This window comes from Scyliorhinus torazame, chromosome 16, assembly GCF_047496885.1.
Source record: "Scyliorhinus torazame isolate Kashiwa2021f chromosome 16, sScyTor2.1, whole genome shotgun sequence".
NCBI classification, from domain to species: Eukaryota; Metazoa; Chordata; class Chondrichthyes; order Carcharhiniformes; family Scyliorhinidae; genus Scyliorhinus; species Scyliorhinus torazame.
This window is the reverse complement of record NC_092722.1, coordinates 87,220,527-87,237,173: the sequence shown is the minus strand read 5'-3', so window position 1 is coordinate 87,237,173 and position 16,647 is coordinate 87,220,527. Positions and strand designations below refer to the sequence as shown.

The 16,647-nt window shown below is 51.3% G+C and overlaps 1 protein-coding gene across 1 annotated transcript in view; it reads right to left on the bottom strand.

Annotated features, from left to right (window-relative positions):
* Window positions 1–419: 419 nt before the first annotated feature.
* The window catches only part of LOC140392276 (solute carrier family 25 member 36-A-like), a 118,033-nt gene continuing 101,805 nt past the window's right edge, over window positions 420–16,647 (bottom strand). Inside the window, exon 5 of the mRNA XM_072477593.1 lies at window positions 420–490. Coding sequence (XP_072333694.1) covers window positions 420–490 — 71 coding nt within the window. The remainder of the gene's footprint in view (window positions 491–16,647) is intronic.

Genomic DNA, 16,647 nt, shown 5'->3' with positions numbered 1-16,647 from the left:
TCCCCCGCCGGATTGAACCCTCTCTCTCCTGCCGGATTGAACCCTCTCTCTCCTGCCGGATTTAACCCTCTCTCCTCCGCCGGATTGAACCCTCTCTCCCCCGCCGGATTGAACCCTCTCTCTCCTGCCGGATTGAACCCTCTCTCTCCTGCCGGATTGAACCCTCTCTCCCACCGGATTGAACCCTCTCTCCTCCGCCGGATTGAACCCTCTCTCTCCTGCCGGATTTAACCCTGTCTTTCCCGTCGGATTTAACCCTCCGTCTCCCGCCGGATTGAACCCTCCTTCTCCTGCCGGATTTAACCCTGTCTTTCCCGCCGGATTTAACACTCTCTTTCCCGTCGGATTTAACCCTCCGTCTCCCGCCGGATTAAACCCTCTCTTTCCCGCCGGATTTAACCCTCTCTGACTTGCGACACTTACCTGGTGTCCAGTTGCAATCTGGTCTTTATCACCCACATGGGGTTGGTCGCGGTGATGGAGATGAAACCTGCCGACAGAGATGGATCGAGGGTGCAGTTAAAATTAAATGGGCAGCAGTTAGTCCAGCCCCTTACAACCTCCACCCAAAACCTCCCCCTGCACACTGCCAGGGCATTCCCCATCTCCCCACAGACAACTCCGCAGAAATCAAAAAGCAGCTCAGATTGGAGGAAGTGGGTTCAGTCAGAGTGCGAGAGGGAGAGACAGAGTGAGAGAGAGAGAGAGAAAGAGACAGAGAGAGTGTGAGAGAGCGAATGTGTGAGAGAGAGAGTGACAGGAGAGAGAGAGAGAGAGAGAGAGAGAGAGAGTGTGAGAGAGAGAGAGAGAGAATGGGTGAGAGAGGGAGAAGCAGAGAGAGGGATAGGCAGAGAGAGAGAGACAGAGAGAGAGAAACAGAGAGAGACAGAGTGAGTGTAAGAGAGACAGAGAGAGTGTGTGAGAGAGAGAGAGACAGAGAGAGTGTGTGAGAGAGAGAGTGTGAGAGAGAGAGAGACAGAGAGGGAGAGAGAGACAGGGAAAGTGTGTGACAGAGAGACAGAGAGAGAGAGAGACATCAGAGAGAGATAGTGAGAGAGACACAGAGAGAAAGTGAGCAAGACAGACAGAAAGAGAGCGAGAGACACAGAGAGACTGAGAGAGTGAGAGAGAGAGACCGATAGACAGAGAGAGTGAGATAGAGAGAGTGAGAGAGAGACAGATAGACAGAGAGAGAGTGAGAAAGACAGAGAGTGAGAGGGAGATAGACAGACAGAGAGAGACAGAGAGAGTGAGTCAGACAGACAGAACGACGGAGAGACAGAGAGAGTGAGAGAGACAGACAGAGAGATAGTGTGAGAGAGATAGAGAGTAGACAGGGAGAGAGAAAGAGAGAGAGAGAGAGGAAAGAGAGAGAGAAACAGACAGAGCGTGTGTGTGTGAGAGAGAGAGAGAGAGGGTAGACAGGGAGAGAGAGACAGAGTGAGAGAGACTGAGAGAGTGAGATAAAGACAAAGAGAATGAGAGCGAGACAGACAGAGAGAGAGTGAGAGAGAGAGAGACGGAGACAGAGACAGTGAGCGAGACAGACAGAGTGAACAAGACAGAGAGAGTGAGTGAGACAGACAGAGAGAGTGAGCGAGACAGAGAGAGAGAGAGAGTGAGCGAAACAGATCGAGAGAGTGAGCGAGACAGGCAGAGAGAGTGAGCGAGACAAACAAAGTGAGCGAGATAGACAGAGTGAGCGAGACAGAGTGAGCGAGACAGAGTGAGCGAGACAGAGTGAGCGAGACAGGCAGAGTGAGCGAGACAGACAGAGTGAGCGAAACAGGCAGAGAGAGTGAGCGAGACAAACAAAGTGAGCGAGATAGACAGAGTGAGCGAGACAGAGTGAGCGAGACAGAGTGAGCGAGACAGAGTGAGCGAGACAGAGTGAGCGAGACAGAGTGAGCGAGACAGGCAGAGAGAGTGAGCGAGACAAACAAAGTGAGCGAGATAGACAGAGTGAGCGAGACAGAGTGAGCGAGACAGAGTGAGCGAGACAGACAGAGTGAGCGAGACAGACAGAGTGAGCGAGACAGACAGAGAGAGCGAGACAGACAGAGAGAGCGAGACAGACAGAGAGAGCGAGACAGACAGGGAGAGCGAGACAGACAGAGAGAGCGAGACAGACAGAGAGAGCGAGACAGACAGAGAGAGCGAGACAGACAGAGAGAGCGAGACAGACAGAGAGAGCGAGACAGACAGAGAGAGCGACAGACAGAGAGAGCGAGGCAGACAGAGAGAGCGAGGCAGACAGAGAGAGCGAGGCAGACAAAGTGAGCGAGACAGACAGAGTGAGCGAGACAGACAGAGAGAGCGAGGCAAACAGAGTGAGCGAGACAGACAGAGTGAGCGAGACAGACAGAGAGAGCGAGACAGACAGAGTGAGCGAGACAGACAGAGTGAGCGAGACAGAGTGAGCGAGACAGACAGAGAGAGCGAGACAGACAGAGTGAGCGAGGCAGACAGAGTGAGCGAGACAGACAGAATGAGCGAGACAGACAGAGTGAGCGAGACAGACAGAGTGAGCGAGACAGACAGAGTGAGCGAGACAGACAGAGTGAGCGAGACAGAGTGAGTGAACGAGACAGAGAGTGAATGAGACAGACAGAGAGTGTGTGAAACAGACAGAGAGAGTGAACGAGACAGACAGAGAGAGTGAGTGAGACAGACAGAGAGTGAGTGAGACGGACAGAGAGAGTGAGCGAGACAGAGAGAGTGAGCGAGACAGAGAGAGTGAGCGAGGCAGGCAGAGAGTGAGCGAGGCAGGCAGAGAGTGAGCGAGACAGAGAGAGAGTGAGCGAAATAGACAGAGTGAGCGAGACAGACAGAGAGAGTGAGCGAGACAGAGAGAGAGTGAGCGAGACAGAGAGAGTGTGAGCGAGACAGAGAGAGAGTGAGCGAGACAGAGAGAGAGTGAGCGAGACAGAGAGAGAGTGAGCGAGACAGAGAGAGAGTGAGCGAGACAGACAGAGTGAGCGAGACAGAGAGAGTGAACAAGACAGAGACAGTGAGCGATACAGAGAGAGTGAGCGCAACAGACAGAGAGAATGAGCGATACAGAGAGAATGGGCGACACAGAGTGAGACAGCGAGACATAGAGAGTGAGTCAGACAGAGTGAGTGAGACAGACAGAGAGAGTGAGCGAGACAGACAGAGAGAGTGAGCGAGACTGGCAGAGAGAGTGAGCGAGACTGGCAGAGAGAGTGAGCGAGACAGGCAGAGAGAGTGAGCGAGACAGGCAGAGTGAGCGAGCGAGACAGGCAGAGTGAGCGAGCGAGACAGACAGAGAGAGTGAGTGTGACAGACAGAGCGAGTGAGCGAGACAGGCAGAGAGAGTGAGCGAAACAGGCAGAGAGAGTGAGCGAGACAGACAGAGTGAGCGACACAGAGAGAGCGAGACAGAGTGAGCGAGACAGACAGAGTGAGCGAGACAGACAGAGTGAGCGAGACAGACAGAGTGAGCGAGACAGACAGAGTGAGCGAGACAGACAGAGAGTGAGCGAGACAGACAGAGTGAGTGAACTAGACAGAGAGTGAATGAGACAGACAGAGAGTGAGTGAAACAGACAGAGAGAGTGAACGAGACGGACAGAGAGAGTGAGCGAGACAGAGTGAGTGAGCGAGACAGAGAGAGTGAGCGAGGCAGGCAGAGAGTGAGCGAGACAGAGAGAGAGTGAGCGAGACAGAGAGAGAGTGAGCGAGACAGACAGAGTGAGTGAGACAGACAGAGCGAGCGAGACAGAGAGAGTGAGCGAGACAGAAAGAGTGAGCGAGACAGACAGAGAGAGTGAGCGAGCGAGACAGAGAGAGAGTGAGCGAGACAGCGAGAGAGTGAGCGAGACAGCGAGAGAGTGAGCGAGACAGAGAGAGAGTGAGCGAGACAGACAGAGTGAGCGAGACAGACAGAGCGAGCGAGACAGAGAGAGTGAGCGAGACAGAAAGAGTGAGCGAGACAGACAGAGAGAGTGAGCGAGACAGAGAGAGAGTGAGCGAGACAGCGAGAGAGTGAGCGAGACAGAGAGAGAGTGAGCGAGACAGCGAGAGAGTGAGCGAGACAGAGAGAGAGTGAGCGAGACAGACAGAGTGAGCGAGACAGAGAGAGTGAACAAGACAGAGACAGTGAGCGATACAGAGAGAGTGAGCGAGACAGACAGAGAGAATGAGCGATACAGAGAGAATGGGCGACACAGAGTGAGACAGCGAGACATAGAGAGTGAGACAGACAGAGTGAGTGAGACAGACAGAGAGAGTGAGCGAGACAGACAGAGAGAGTGAGCGAGACAGGCAGAGAGAGTGAGCGAGACAGGCAGAGTGAGCGAGCGAGACAGACAGAGTGAGCGAGTGAGACAGACAGAGTGAGGGAGACAGACAGAGAGAGCGAGACAGACAGAGAGAGCGAGACAGACAGAGTGAGCAAGACAGAGTGAGCGAGACAGAGTGAGTGAGACAGACAGAGAGTGTGTGAGACAGACAGAGAGTGAATGAGACAGACAGAGAGAGTGAGTGAGGCAGACAGAGAGTGTGAGCGAAACAGAGAGAGAGAGAGACAGAGACAGAGACAGTGAGCGAGAGAGAGTGAACGAGACAGAGAGAGTGAGCGAGACAGACAGAGAGAGTGGGCGAGACAGGCAGAGAGAGTGAGCGAGACAGGCAGAGAGAGTGAGCGAGACAGGCAGAGTGAGCGACACAGAGTGAGTGAGACAGGCAGAGAGAGTGAGCGAGACAGGCAGAGTGAGCGAGCAAGACAGGCAGAGTGAGCGAGACAGGCAGATTGAGCGAGACAGGCAGATTGAGCGAGACAGACAGAGTGAGCGAGACAGACAGAGTGAGCGAGACAGACAGAGAGAGCGAGACAGACAGAGAGAGCGAGACAGACAGAGTGAGCAAGACAGAGTGAGTGAGACAGACAGAGAGTGTGCGCAAAACAGAGAGAGAGAGAGACAGAGACAGAGACAGTGAGCGAGACAGACAGAGTGAACGAGACAGAGAGAGTGAGTGAGACAGACAGAGAGAGTGAGTGAGACAGAGAGAGTGAGCGAGACAGACAGAGAGAGTGAGCGAGACAGACAGAGAGAGTGAGCGAGACAGACAGAGAGAGTGAGCGAGACAGACAGAGAGAGTGAGCGAGACAGGCAGAGAGAGTGAGCGAGACAGGCAGAGAGAGTGAGCGAGACAGACAGAGTGAGAGAGACAGAGTGAGTGAGACAGACAGAGTGAGTGAACGAGACAGACAGAGTGAGCGAGATAGACAGAGTGAGCGAGATAGACAGAGAGAGTGAGTGAGACAGACAGAGAGAGTGAGTGTGACAGACAGAGTGAGTGAGCGAGACAGGCAGAGAGAGTGAGCGAAACAGGCAGAGAGAGTGAGCGAGACAGACAGAGTGAGCGACACAGAGTGAGAGAGACAGACAGAGAGAGCGAGACAGAGTGAGCGAGACAGACAGAGTGAGCGAGATAGACAGAGTGAGCGAGACAGAGTGAACAAGACAGAGACAGTGAGCGATACAGACAGAGAGAGTGAGCGAGACTGGCAGAGAGAGTGAGCGAGACAGACAGAGAGAGTGAGCGAGACAGGCAGAGAGAGTGAGCGAGACAGGCAGAGAGAGTGAGCGAGACAGGCAGAGAGAGTGAGCGAGACAGGCAGAGAGAGTGAGCGAGACAGGCAGAGTGAGCGAGCGAGACAGACAGAGAGAGTGAGTGTGACAGACAGAGCGAGTGAGCGAGACAGGCAGAGAGAGTGAGCGAAACAGGCAGAGAGAGTGAGCGAGACAGACAGAGTGAGCGACACAGACAGAGAGAGCGAGACAGACAGAGTGAGCGAGACAGACAGAGTGAGCGAGACAGACAGAGTGAGCGAGACAGACAGAGTGAGCGAGACAGACAGAGAGTGAGCGAGACAGAAAGAGTGAGCGAGACAGACAGAGAGAGTGAGCGAGACAGAGAGAGAGTGAGCGAGACAGCGAGAGAGTGAGCGAGACAGCGAGAGAGTGAGCGAGACAGAGAGAGAGTGAGCGAGACAGACAGAGTGAGCGAGACAGAGAGAGTGAACAAGACAGAGACAGTGAGCGATACAGAGAGATTGAGCGAGACAGACAGAGAGAATGAGCGATACAGAGAGAATGGGCGACACAGAGTGAGACAGCGAGACATAGAGAGTGAGACAGACAGAGTGAGTGAGACAGACAGAGAGAGTGAGCGAGACAGGCAGAGAGAGTGAGCGAGACAGACAGAGAGAGTGAGTGTGACAGACAGAGCGAGTGAGCGAGACAGGCAGAGAGAGTGAGCGAAACAGGCAGAGAGAGTGAGCGAGACAGACAGAGTGAGCGACACAGAGTGAGAGAGACAGAGTGAGAGAGACAGAGTGAGAGAGACAGACAGAGAGAGCGAGACAGAGTGAGCGAGACAGACAGAGTGAGCGAGACAGAGTGAACAAGACAGAGACAGTGAGCGATACAGAGAGAGTGAGCGAGACAAACAGAGAGAATGAGCGATACAGAGAGAATGAGCGACACAGACAGAGTGAGACAGCGAGACATAGAGAGTGAGACAGACAGAGTGAGTGAGACAGACAGAGAGAGTGAGCGAGACAGACAGAGAGAGTGAGCGAGACTGGCAGAGAGAGTGAGCGAGACAGGCAGAGAGAGTGAACGAGACAGGCAGAGTGAGCGAGCGAGAGAGACAGACAGAGTGAGCGAGACAGACAGAGAGAGCGAGACAGACAGAGTGAGCAAGACAGAGTGAGTGAGACAGACAGAGAGTGTGTGACACAGACAGAGAGTGAATGAGACAAACAGAGAGAGTGAGTGAGGCAGACAGAGAGTGTGAGCGAAACAGAGAGAGAGAGACAGAGACAGAGACAGTGAGCGAGACAGACAGAGTGAGCGAGACAGACAGAGAGAGTGGGCGAGACAGGCAGAGAGAGTGAGCGAGACAGGCAGAGAGAGCGAGCGAGACAGGCAGAGAGAGCGAGACAGGCAGATTGAGCGAGACAGGCAGATTGAGCGAGACAGACAGAGTGAGCGAGACAGACAGAGAGAGCGAGACAGACAGAGAGAGCGAGACAGACAGAGTGAGCAAGACAGAGTGAGTGAGACAGACATAGAGTGTGTGAGACAGACAGAGAGTGAATGAGACAGACAGAGAGAGTGAGTGAGGCAGACAGAGAGTGTGAGCGAAACAGAGAGAGAGAGAGACAGAGACAGAGACAGTGAGCGAGACAGACAGAGTGAACGAGACAGAGAGGGTGAGTGAGACAGACAGAGAGAGTGAGTGAGACAGAGAGAGTGAGCGAGACAGACAGAGAGAGTGAGCGAGACAGACAGAGAGAGTGAGCGAGACAGACAGAGAGAGTGAGCGAGACAGGCAGAGAGAGTGAGCGAGACAGGCAGAGAGAGTGAGCGAGACAGACAGAGTGAGAGAGACAGACAGAGAGAGCGAGACAGAGTGAGCGAGACAGACAGAGTGAGCGAGATAGACAGAGTGAGCGAGATAGACAGAGTGAGAGAGACAGACAGACATAGTGAGTGAGACAGACAGAGAGTGTGAGACAGACAGAGTGAGCGAGATAGACAGAGAGTGAGCGAGACGGATAGAGAGAGTGAATGAGACAGACAGAGAGAGTGAGCGAGACAGGCAGAGAGAGTGAGCGAGACAGGCAGAGAGAGTGAGCGAGACAGGCAGAGAGAGTGAGCGAGACAGGCAGAGAAAGTGAGCGAGACAGGCAGAGAGAGTGAGCGAGACAGAAAGAGAGTGAGCGAGTCAGAGAGAGAGTGAGCGAGACAGAGAGAGAGTGAGCGAGACAGAGTGAGTGAGACAGAGAGAATGAGCGAGACAGAGAGTGAGCGAGACAGAGATTGAACAAGACAGAGACAGTGAGCGAGACAGAGAGAGTGAGCGAGACAGACAGAGAGAATGAGTGAGACAGACAGAGAGAATGCGCGAGACAGACAGAGTGGGACAGCGAGACACAGAGAGTGAGACAGAGTGAGCGAGACAGACAGAGAGAGTGAGCGAGACAGACATAGAGAGTGAGACAGGGAGACATAGAGAGTGAGACAGAGAGATATAGAGTGAGACAGACAGCGAGAGAGAGACAGAGAGAGAGAAAGAGAGAGAGTGACAGACAGAGAAAGTGAGTCAGAGAATGAGGCAGAGAGAGACAGAGCGAGAAAGAGAGAGCGAAAGAGAGAATGTGAATCATAGAAATTACAGTACAGGAGGGCATTTGACCCGTCGAGGTTTGCACTGGCTCTTGGAAAGAGCACCCCACTCAAGCCCACACGCCCACCCTGTCCCGCAACCCAACAACCCCATCTCACCCAAGGGCAATTTAGCATGGCCAAGCAACCTGACGTGCGCATCTTTGGACAGTGGGAGGAAACCGAAGCAGCCGGAGGAAACCCACGTAGACACAGGGAGAACGTGCAAACTCCGCGCAGACAGTGAACCAAGTCGGGAATCGAACCTGGGACCCTGGAGCTGTGAAACAACTGTGCTAACCACTGTGCTACCATGCCACACTAAAGAGAGACAGAGCGAGAACGAGACAGAACGAGAGCGAGACAGAGCGAGAGAGAGACAGAGCGAGAGCGAGACAGAGCGAGAGCGAGACAGAGCGAGAGCGAGACAGAGCGAGAGCGAGACAGAGCGAGAGCGAGACAGAGCGAGAGCGAGACAGAGCGAGAGCGAGACAGAGCGAGAACGAGACAGAGCGAGAACGAGACAGAGCGAGAACGAGACAGAGCGAGAACGAGACAGAGCGAGAACGAGACAGAGCGAGAACGAGACAGAGCGAGAACGAGACAGAGCGAGAACGAGACAGAGCGAGAATGAGAGAGCGAGAATGAGACAGAGCGAGAATGAAACTGAGAGAGGGAGACTGAGGGAGACAGAAAGAGAGAGGGAGACAGAGAGAGAGAGGGAGACAGAGAGAGGGAGACAGAGAGAGAGAGGGAGACAGAGAGGGAGTCAGAGAGAGAGCGAGGGAGACAGAGAGAGTGAGACAGAGAGAGTGAGACAGAGAGTGAGTGAAATAGAGACAGACAGAGAGAGTGAGATAGAGACAGAGAGAGTGAGACAGAGGAGAGAGAGATAGTGAGCCAGAGAAAGAGAGAGACAGACAGAGAGAGTGAGCTAGATAGAGAGTGAGAGACAGAGAGAGTGAGAAAGACATAGAGAGTGTGACAGAGTGTGACCGAGAGCGAGAGTCAGAAGGAGTAAGAGAGAGTGAGACAGAAAGAGAGAGTGAGACAGAGAAAGAGACAGGGAGTCACAGAGAGAGAGTGAGACAGAGGGAGTCAGAAGGAGTAAGAGAGAGTGAAGCAGAGTGAGACAGAAAGAGAGAGAGAGACAGAGAGAGAGACAGGGAGTCACAGAGAGAGAGTGAGACAGAGAGAGAGAGAGAGAGAGAGTGAGACATGTTACATCATGAGACATGTACAGAACTGTAAGCATGTTATGTCCGAATCAACCACTAGAGGGAGCTAAATGCAGAATTCGATAATGCATCGATGCTAAGCCTTCTGAGAGTCGAGGTGAAGGCTGGAGAACAGAATGTAGGAAAGATAGTGTGAGTGAGAACAGATCATAGTTATTGTAATAGTGTAGAGATTAGTGGTAGATGAGTGCAGATTGCATGTTTATTGTCAATTGTTTATTAGAGAGAAGGAAGAGTCAAATTCAATTAAGTAGTATAAATAAACCTTTAGCTTTGTTTAATATAAAAGCTAGTTGTGTCTTTGTGAACACTACACCAACCATCCTAGGATCTGAACCACACAAAGAACACCACATTGTACCGGAAGTGCAATAAGCAATTAGTTTAGACAGTATGGCTTTAAGACAATTCAGAAAAACAGTCATGGCGCTACACCGATTGAAAAATCTACACGAACAACGGATCGTATGATGGAAGGTCTGAAGAAACCTGACCACTTCAGAACGACCACTTTCAAACAGCAGTTTGAAGTCTTCAGCCTTCGCGCTAGAAAATGCTTCCGATCAGTGATAAATTGCGCTTCCTGGACCGCAGGCTTTAGAATTGTTCAACTCATTTGATTTTTCAGAAAATGAAGATATAAAATTTTAACATGGTGCTGGAAAAATTCAATGCTCACTGCAAAAAGCAAGTTAACCAGACATACGAACGCTACATGTTTAGGAAAAGGCTGCAGCTGAAAGGGAAGGTTCTTTTATTACTGCTTTAAAATTAAGTGCGCAGTCGTGTAACTTCTCCTCCATTGCTGATTCAGTGCTTCGCGATCAAATTGTCTTTGGAATTAATGATGAAAGTTTGTAAGAAAAAATGCTGAGTCGACCGATTTTGCCACTGGATGGAGCGCTTAATATGTGTACAGCCAGTGAACAAGCTTCCTCTGAATATGTGGAGTTCAGGGCAAATGAAAAAGGCGCAAAGTCGGGAAATGTGGTCGATGCCATTAATGCTGTGTCGCAGCACAGAAAACGCGTACAACGGCTGGCGGTTATTTTGAAAGTTACATGACGAGAGTGATGACATGCACGCGGTGGCCACGCCCTTAAGTAAAAAAAATTGTCCAGCAAAAGGCAAACAGTGTTCCAAATGTTGCAAATGCAATCACTTTGCAGCAGTGCCGTTTCGCAATAGACTCAGAAGTAAATAAATTTAAAAGATCCTACAACGATTACAGGAAGATTCAGAGTGTATACATAGTGAAGGAAAAGAAAGAAAAGTCTTAACTGTTAATGATGATTGCTCCCAATATGCACTGAAAGATATTTTCATGGTCGATGCCATTACTAGGGTCAATGCTCTGGACTGTGATAATAAGCCGATATATCTGCTCTCCAAAATGATTCAAGAGTGAACTGTACTACTTGATATCAATGGGTCTGAAATTCCATTTGAACAAGATACAAGTGCACATGCAAATTTAATCACGGAAAAGGATTTAAGACAAGTGCACAGCAAGCCACAGATAACGAAATCAACCTGTCGATTGACTGACTGTAATGGCAATACCATCGCCACGAGAGGTTCCTGCCCTCTCATCGTTCAGAATGGTGGCATCAGCATGCCACGAGACTTAAAAATAGTAGAAAATGACAAATCATCACTGCTTGGGGTGGATACTTGCAACAAACCCAACTTGGTTCAAAGCATACACGCGACCAATAATTCAAATGTCACGCTTAAAGATGAAATTGAACAAATTTGGGGTACATTTGACCATGTATTCTCTGGAATGGGCACCCTACCATTTACATACAGTATCCAACTGAAAACAGAAGAGTGCCAGCTCCACTGAGAGATCGTCTCAAGACTGAGCTTGACAGAATGCACCAGTCAGACATCATTTCCAAGGTGACTAAGCCAATGGGCTGGGTCAGTTCGATGGCATGCGTACACAAACCTAATGGAGAACTCAGAATATGCATAGATCCGAAAGATCTCAATAATAATATTAAGAGGCAACACCATCCCATACCCAAGAGAGAAGAGATCATGTCAGAGATGGCTAATGCCTGGGCAGCACGGTGGCGGTGGGTTAGCCCTGTTGCCTCACGGCGCCGAGGTCCCAGGTTCGATCCTGGCTCGAACTCCGTGTGGAGTTTGCGCATTCTCCCCGTGTTTGCGTGGGTTTCGTCCCCACAACCCAAAAGATATGCAGGGTAGGTGGATTGGCCACGCTAAATTGCCCCTTAATTGGAAAAAATGAATTGAGTACTCTAAATTTATATTAATACAAAGAGATGGCTAATGCCGAGAAATAAAGTTAGTCCGGAAACAGGGAGAAGTCGCATGTGGAGGAGCTCCGGCTGGGGATCACAGTTTTGTTCCGATTTTGCCGGGAACTTGCACCCAAAATACACAAATTTGTTTGTTTGGGTCCCCCCACAGCAAGAGGTGTCAAGCCAGACACCAAGGAAAAAGAGACACTTTAAAGTTGGAGACCTGGGTGCTTGGGAACAGAGCGGTCGCCAAAGAGAATGGCTCCCGCCCACGGACATTTTTTTTCCTTGGAGTTTTTTTCTCGACCGTTTTATGGTCTTTGGAGCTCGAGGGACAGGCTTCAAACAAAACCAGTTTAAAACTGGTGGTAATTCCCGCGGGAGTGCGGTGCAGTCGGATGCGGAGGTGTCGAGCTCGGAGTGCGGGGCTGTCGAAACTGCAGGGCTGGGTGTGGAGCACGAGGTGGTCCGAGCAGCGGGGCTGGGCCCAGAACACAAGGCAGACAAAGGCGGTTTGTAGAGGGGTCGTTACACGTTAGGTGGCTTCTGCTTCAGGCGTATATGGTTTTTTTTCTTTTTGGGAATTTTTAATGCCTGGTCCTGGGGGCAATATATGAAGGATAAAGAAGCTGTAAACAAGGCGAAAGATGTCCAATAACCACAGCAAGATAGCAGCGAGGAAGGGAGAGAATGAGAGCTCACCATCGAACGTGAGGACCAGACCGGGGCTGACAAGAGGGCAGAGGCCGGGCCACTGGGTGGAGCCGCACTGCTTACAGCAGAGAAAATGGCTGAGGTGGTGTCTTTAGAACTTGTGAAGCAGTTCACAAAACATTTGGAGGTGGTGCTGAAGGTGTTGGTAGAGGAGGCAGCTCCAGTGAAGGTAGCTGTTGCAAAGGCATTGCCTGAGGTGATGGGACAGAGTGAGAAGATGAAGGGAGTGGAGGAGGCCATGTCGCAGCACAGCGATCAGCTCACCTTGATGGGAGATGAGCTGCAGAGGGTGGTTGAGGACAATACGGGGCTGCGAGCAAAGCTGGAGGATATGGAGAACCGCTCGAGACGACAAAATCTCAGGATTGTGAGCCTACCCGAGGGAGCGGAGGGCCTGAGGCTGACAGAGTACTTTGCCAAGATGTTGGCAGAACTGATGGGGGAGGGAGAAGAACCCTCTCGGTATGAATTGGACCGAGCTCATCGGTCGCTGAGGCCTAAGCCGCCAAGGGCAGTGATTATCTGTTTTCACAGATATCACAAGAAGGAAAAGGTATTGAACTGGGAAAGATGGAGCGGGAGGTGCCAAGGTCCGTATCTATCAGGACTTGACGGTGGAACTGGCAAAGGGGCGGGCAGCATTCGGCCGAGTGAAGACGGCATTGTACGACAGCAGAGGGCGGTTTGGAGTGGTGTACCCAGCGAAGCTGAGTGTGACCCACAACTCCAGAGACTTTTATTTTGAGGCGGTGGAGGCATTTATGAAGGCAGAAGGCTTGGGACGGAAGTAAAGAGTAGGAGAATGTATATATATATATCTTTGAATAATGTTCCTACTTCATACTGTTATAGAGGTTAAAAGAGTTTTGTTGCTCTTATTGGTAGCTTTGAATAATGTTCTCCATACTGTTATAGAGGTTAAAAGTTTTTGTTGCAGTTCTCTGTAGCGACAGTTTTTTATGAAAAGTATATATTTGATATTTTTTCCTGGGACTGTGCGGGAGAGGAGGAAAGGGGCCTCCGCACTAGCTAACTTAAGATGACTAGTGAGTGGAGGTGTTGTGGGGGGAGGGGCTGCGGACATTGGAGCCTGGTGAGCAGGTTTCAATGGGTCTAGGAGGCGAGAAAAGGGAAGGGAGGGGACCAAACAGGGTTGGGTTTCTTCGAGAGTGAGTGCAGGGGGTGGTGGGGGGGTGGGACTCTGGGAGGGGGATGGGGTTTGATGTCAACAATGGATAGAGACGAGTCAGGCTCAGTGGGTAGGGCCCAATATTATTATGATGGTGGATAAGCGGGGCGGGTGGGGGCCTGTCAGGATAGTTACGTAGAACGTGAGGGGGTTGGGAGGTCCAGTGAAGAGATCGAGGGTTCTTGCGTATTTGAAAAGTTTGAAAGCAGATGTGACGATGCTGCAGGAGGGTGAAGGATCAGGTGAGGCTTAGAAAGGGCTGGGCAAGCCAGGTGTTTCACTCGGGTTTTGCTAGTAGGGTGCGGCAGGGGGTTGCGGTTCCGGTGAATAAGAGTGAGGTTCCAAATGGAGAAAGTGGTAGCACTCAGGGGGGTAGATATGTAATAGTGACAGGAGCGTTGGAGGAGAGGTTGGTGCCGTTGCTAAGCGTGTATGGTCCCAACTGGGATGATGCAGAGTTCGTGAGGAAGGTGTGTGGGGCCATCCCCAACTTGGATTCACATGAATGGATAATGGGTGGAGACTGGAAATTGGTGCAGGAGCCAAAATTGGACAGGTCATGACTGCGATCACTTACCCAGTCAGGGGGAGCAAAGGCGTTGGCTGGGCTAATGGTGGAAATGGTGGACCCTTGGAGGCTCTGGCACCCAGGGGAGCGGGAGTATTCTTTCTGCTCTTCAGTTCATAAGGCCTATTCACGGATAGATTTTTTTTGTGGTGGGGAAGTTGCCGGCGTCAACGGGTCGGAATATTTGGCAATTGCGATATCGGACCATGTGCCACAGTGGTTAATATGGTGTTGGAGAAGGGAATAGTGCAGATGCGGGGATGGAGATTGGATGTGGGGCTGTTGGGGGACCGATGGTTTTGTGATAAGATTGGAAAATGTGCGGTTTAATTGTACAGGTGAGATCTCGCAGGCGGTGGTATGGGAAGCTTTGAAGGCAGTGGTGAGGTGATGTCGTTTACAAAGGTGGATAAGGAGGAGAGGGTGGTACAGCAAAGGTTAATAGATTAGATGTTGGAAGTGGAGAGGAGGTATGCAGAGGATGTGGATCCAACACTGGTGGAAAAGAGGAAGGAGTTGCAGGTGAGCTTTGATCGGCTGTCCACAAGGATAGCGCTGCACCAATTGAGGCGGGCGAGGAGAGCGGTCTACGAGTATGGAGAGAATACCCTCCTATGCTGGCAGGTCAACTTCAGAGGGAGGCAGCGGCAAGGGAAATTGTTCAGGTGCGGGATATGGTAGGGAAGTTGGTGGCTCCAGATCAGAATAGGGTGTTTGAGGAGTTTTACGAGAGATTGTATAGGTCGGAGTCACCTGGTGAGGATCGGGAGAAGCAGGAATTCCTGGATGGTTTGGAATACCCATGGTTGGGGGCCATATGCAGGAGATAAAAGATGCAATTGGGAGGATGCAGTCGAGGAAGATAGCAGAGGGCCAGATGGGTTTCCGGTGGAGTACGATAAGAAATTTAGGGATAGATTGGCGCTGTTGATGGTGGGGTGTTTGAGGAGGTGATAAGGGGGTGTTACCACAGACTTTGGGCAGGCATCGATCTTCCTGTTGCTCAAGAAGGATAAGGATCTGACAGAATGTGGATCGTACAGGCCCATATCACTTTTCAATGGGATGCAAAGGTGTTGGTGAACGTATTGGCGGGTAGGTTGGAGGAGTGACTCCCGCAGGTGACGGGGAAAGATCAGACGAGGTTTGTGAAGGGGAGAAGGCTCTTTTCGTACTTTAGGAGGGTATTGAACGTGGTTATGGTGCCGGCGGAGAGGAGGAAGACAGAGGTGGTTGTGGGTTTGGACACCGAGAAGGCATTTGACTGAGTAGAGCGGGGGTATTTGATGGCGGTTCTGGAACGGTTTGGGATTGGGGCATGATTTGTAGATTGTGTAAGGCTGATGTACAGGGAGCCGAGGGCGAGTGTCCGCACAAATAACATGAATTCGGGATATTTTGCTCTGAACCTTGGGACCAGGCAGGGATGTCCTATGTTCCCCCCCCCCGTTTTGTTTGCGCTTGCAATTGAGCCGTTGGCCATCGCGTTGAGGAGTTCGGAGGTGTGGGAAGGGATAGTGCAGTGGAGGAAGGGGGGGAGGGGGGTAGAGCACAGGCTATATTTGTATGCAGACAACTTGCTGTTGTATGTATCGGAACGGAGCATCTCGATGGGGGGCAAATTGGAGCTGCTTCGAGAGTTTGGGTCTTTTTCGGGATATAAACTAAATTTAGATAACAGCCTGCGCGGACCTGCTGGCAGAGGTGTTCGCGGACATCTTTAACCTGTCCCTACTCCACTCCGAGGTCCCCACCCGCTTCAAGAAGACCAACATCATCATACCGGTGCTAAAGAAGAAGCAGGCAACGTGCCTCAATGACTACCATTCGGTGGCCCTGACTTCAGTCGTAATGAAGTGCTTCGAGAGGTTGGTCATCACCTCCATACTCCCAGAACGCCTTGATCCACTGCAATTCGCATACTGCCGAAACCGGTCCACAGCAGACGCCATCTCCCTGGCCCTACACTCATTCCTAGAGCATCTCGACAATAAGGACTCCTACATCAGACTCTTATTTATTGACTACAGCTCCGCCTTCAACACCATAATCCCAGCCAAGCTCATATCAAAGCTCCAAAACCTAGGACTTGGCTCCCCACTCTGCAACTGGATCCTCGACTTTCTGACCCACAGACCACAATCAGTAAGAATGAACAACACCTCCTCCACAATAGTCCTCAATACTGGGGCCCCGCAAGGCTGTGTACTGAGCCCCTATTCTACTCCCTGCACACACACGACTGCGTGGCAAACTTTGGTTCCAACTCCATCTACAAGTTTGCTGACGATACGACCATAGTGGGCCGGATCTCGAATAACGACGAGTCAGAATACAGGAGGGAGATAGAGAACCTAGTGGAGTGGTGCAGCGACAACAATCTCTCCATCAATGCCAGCAAAACTAAAGAGCTGGTAATTGACTTCAGGAAGCAAAGTACTGTACACACCCGTGTCAGCATCAA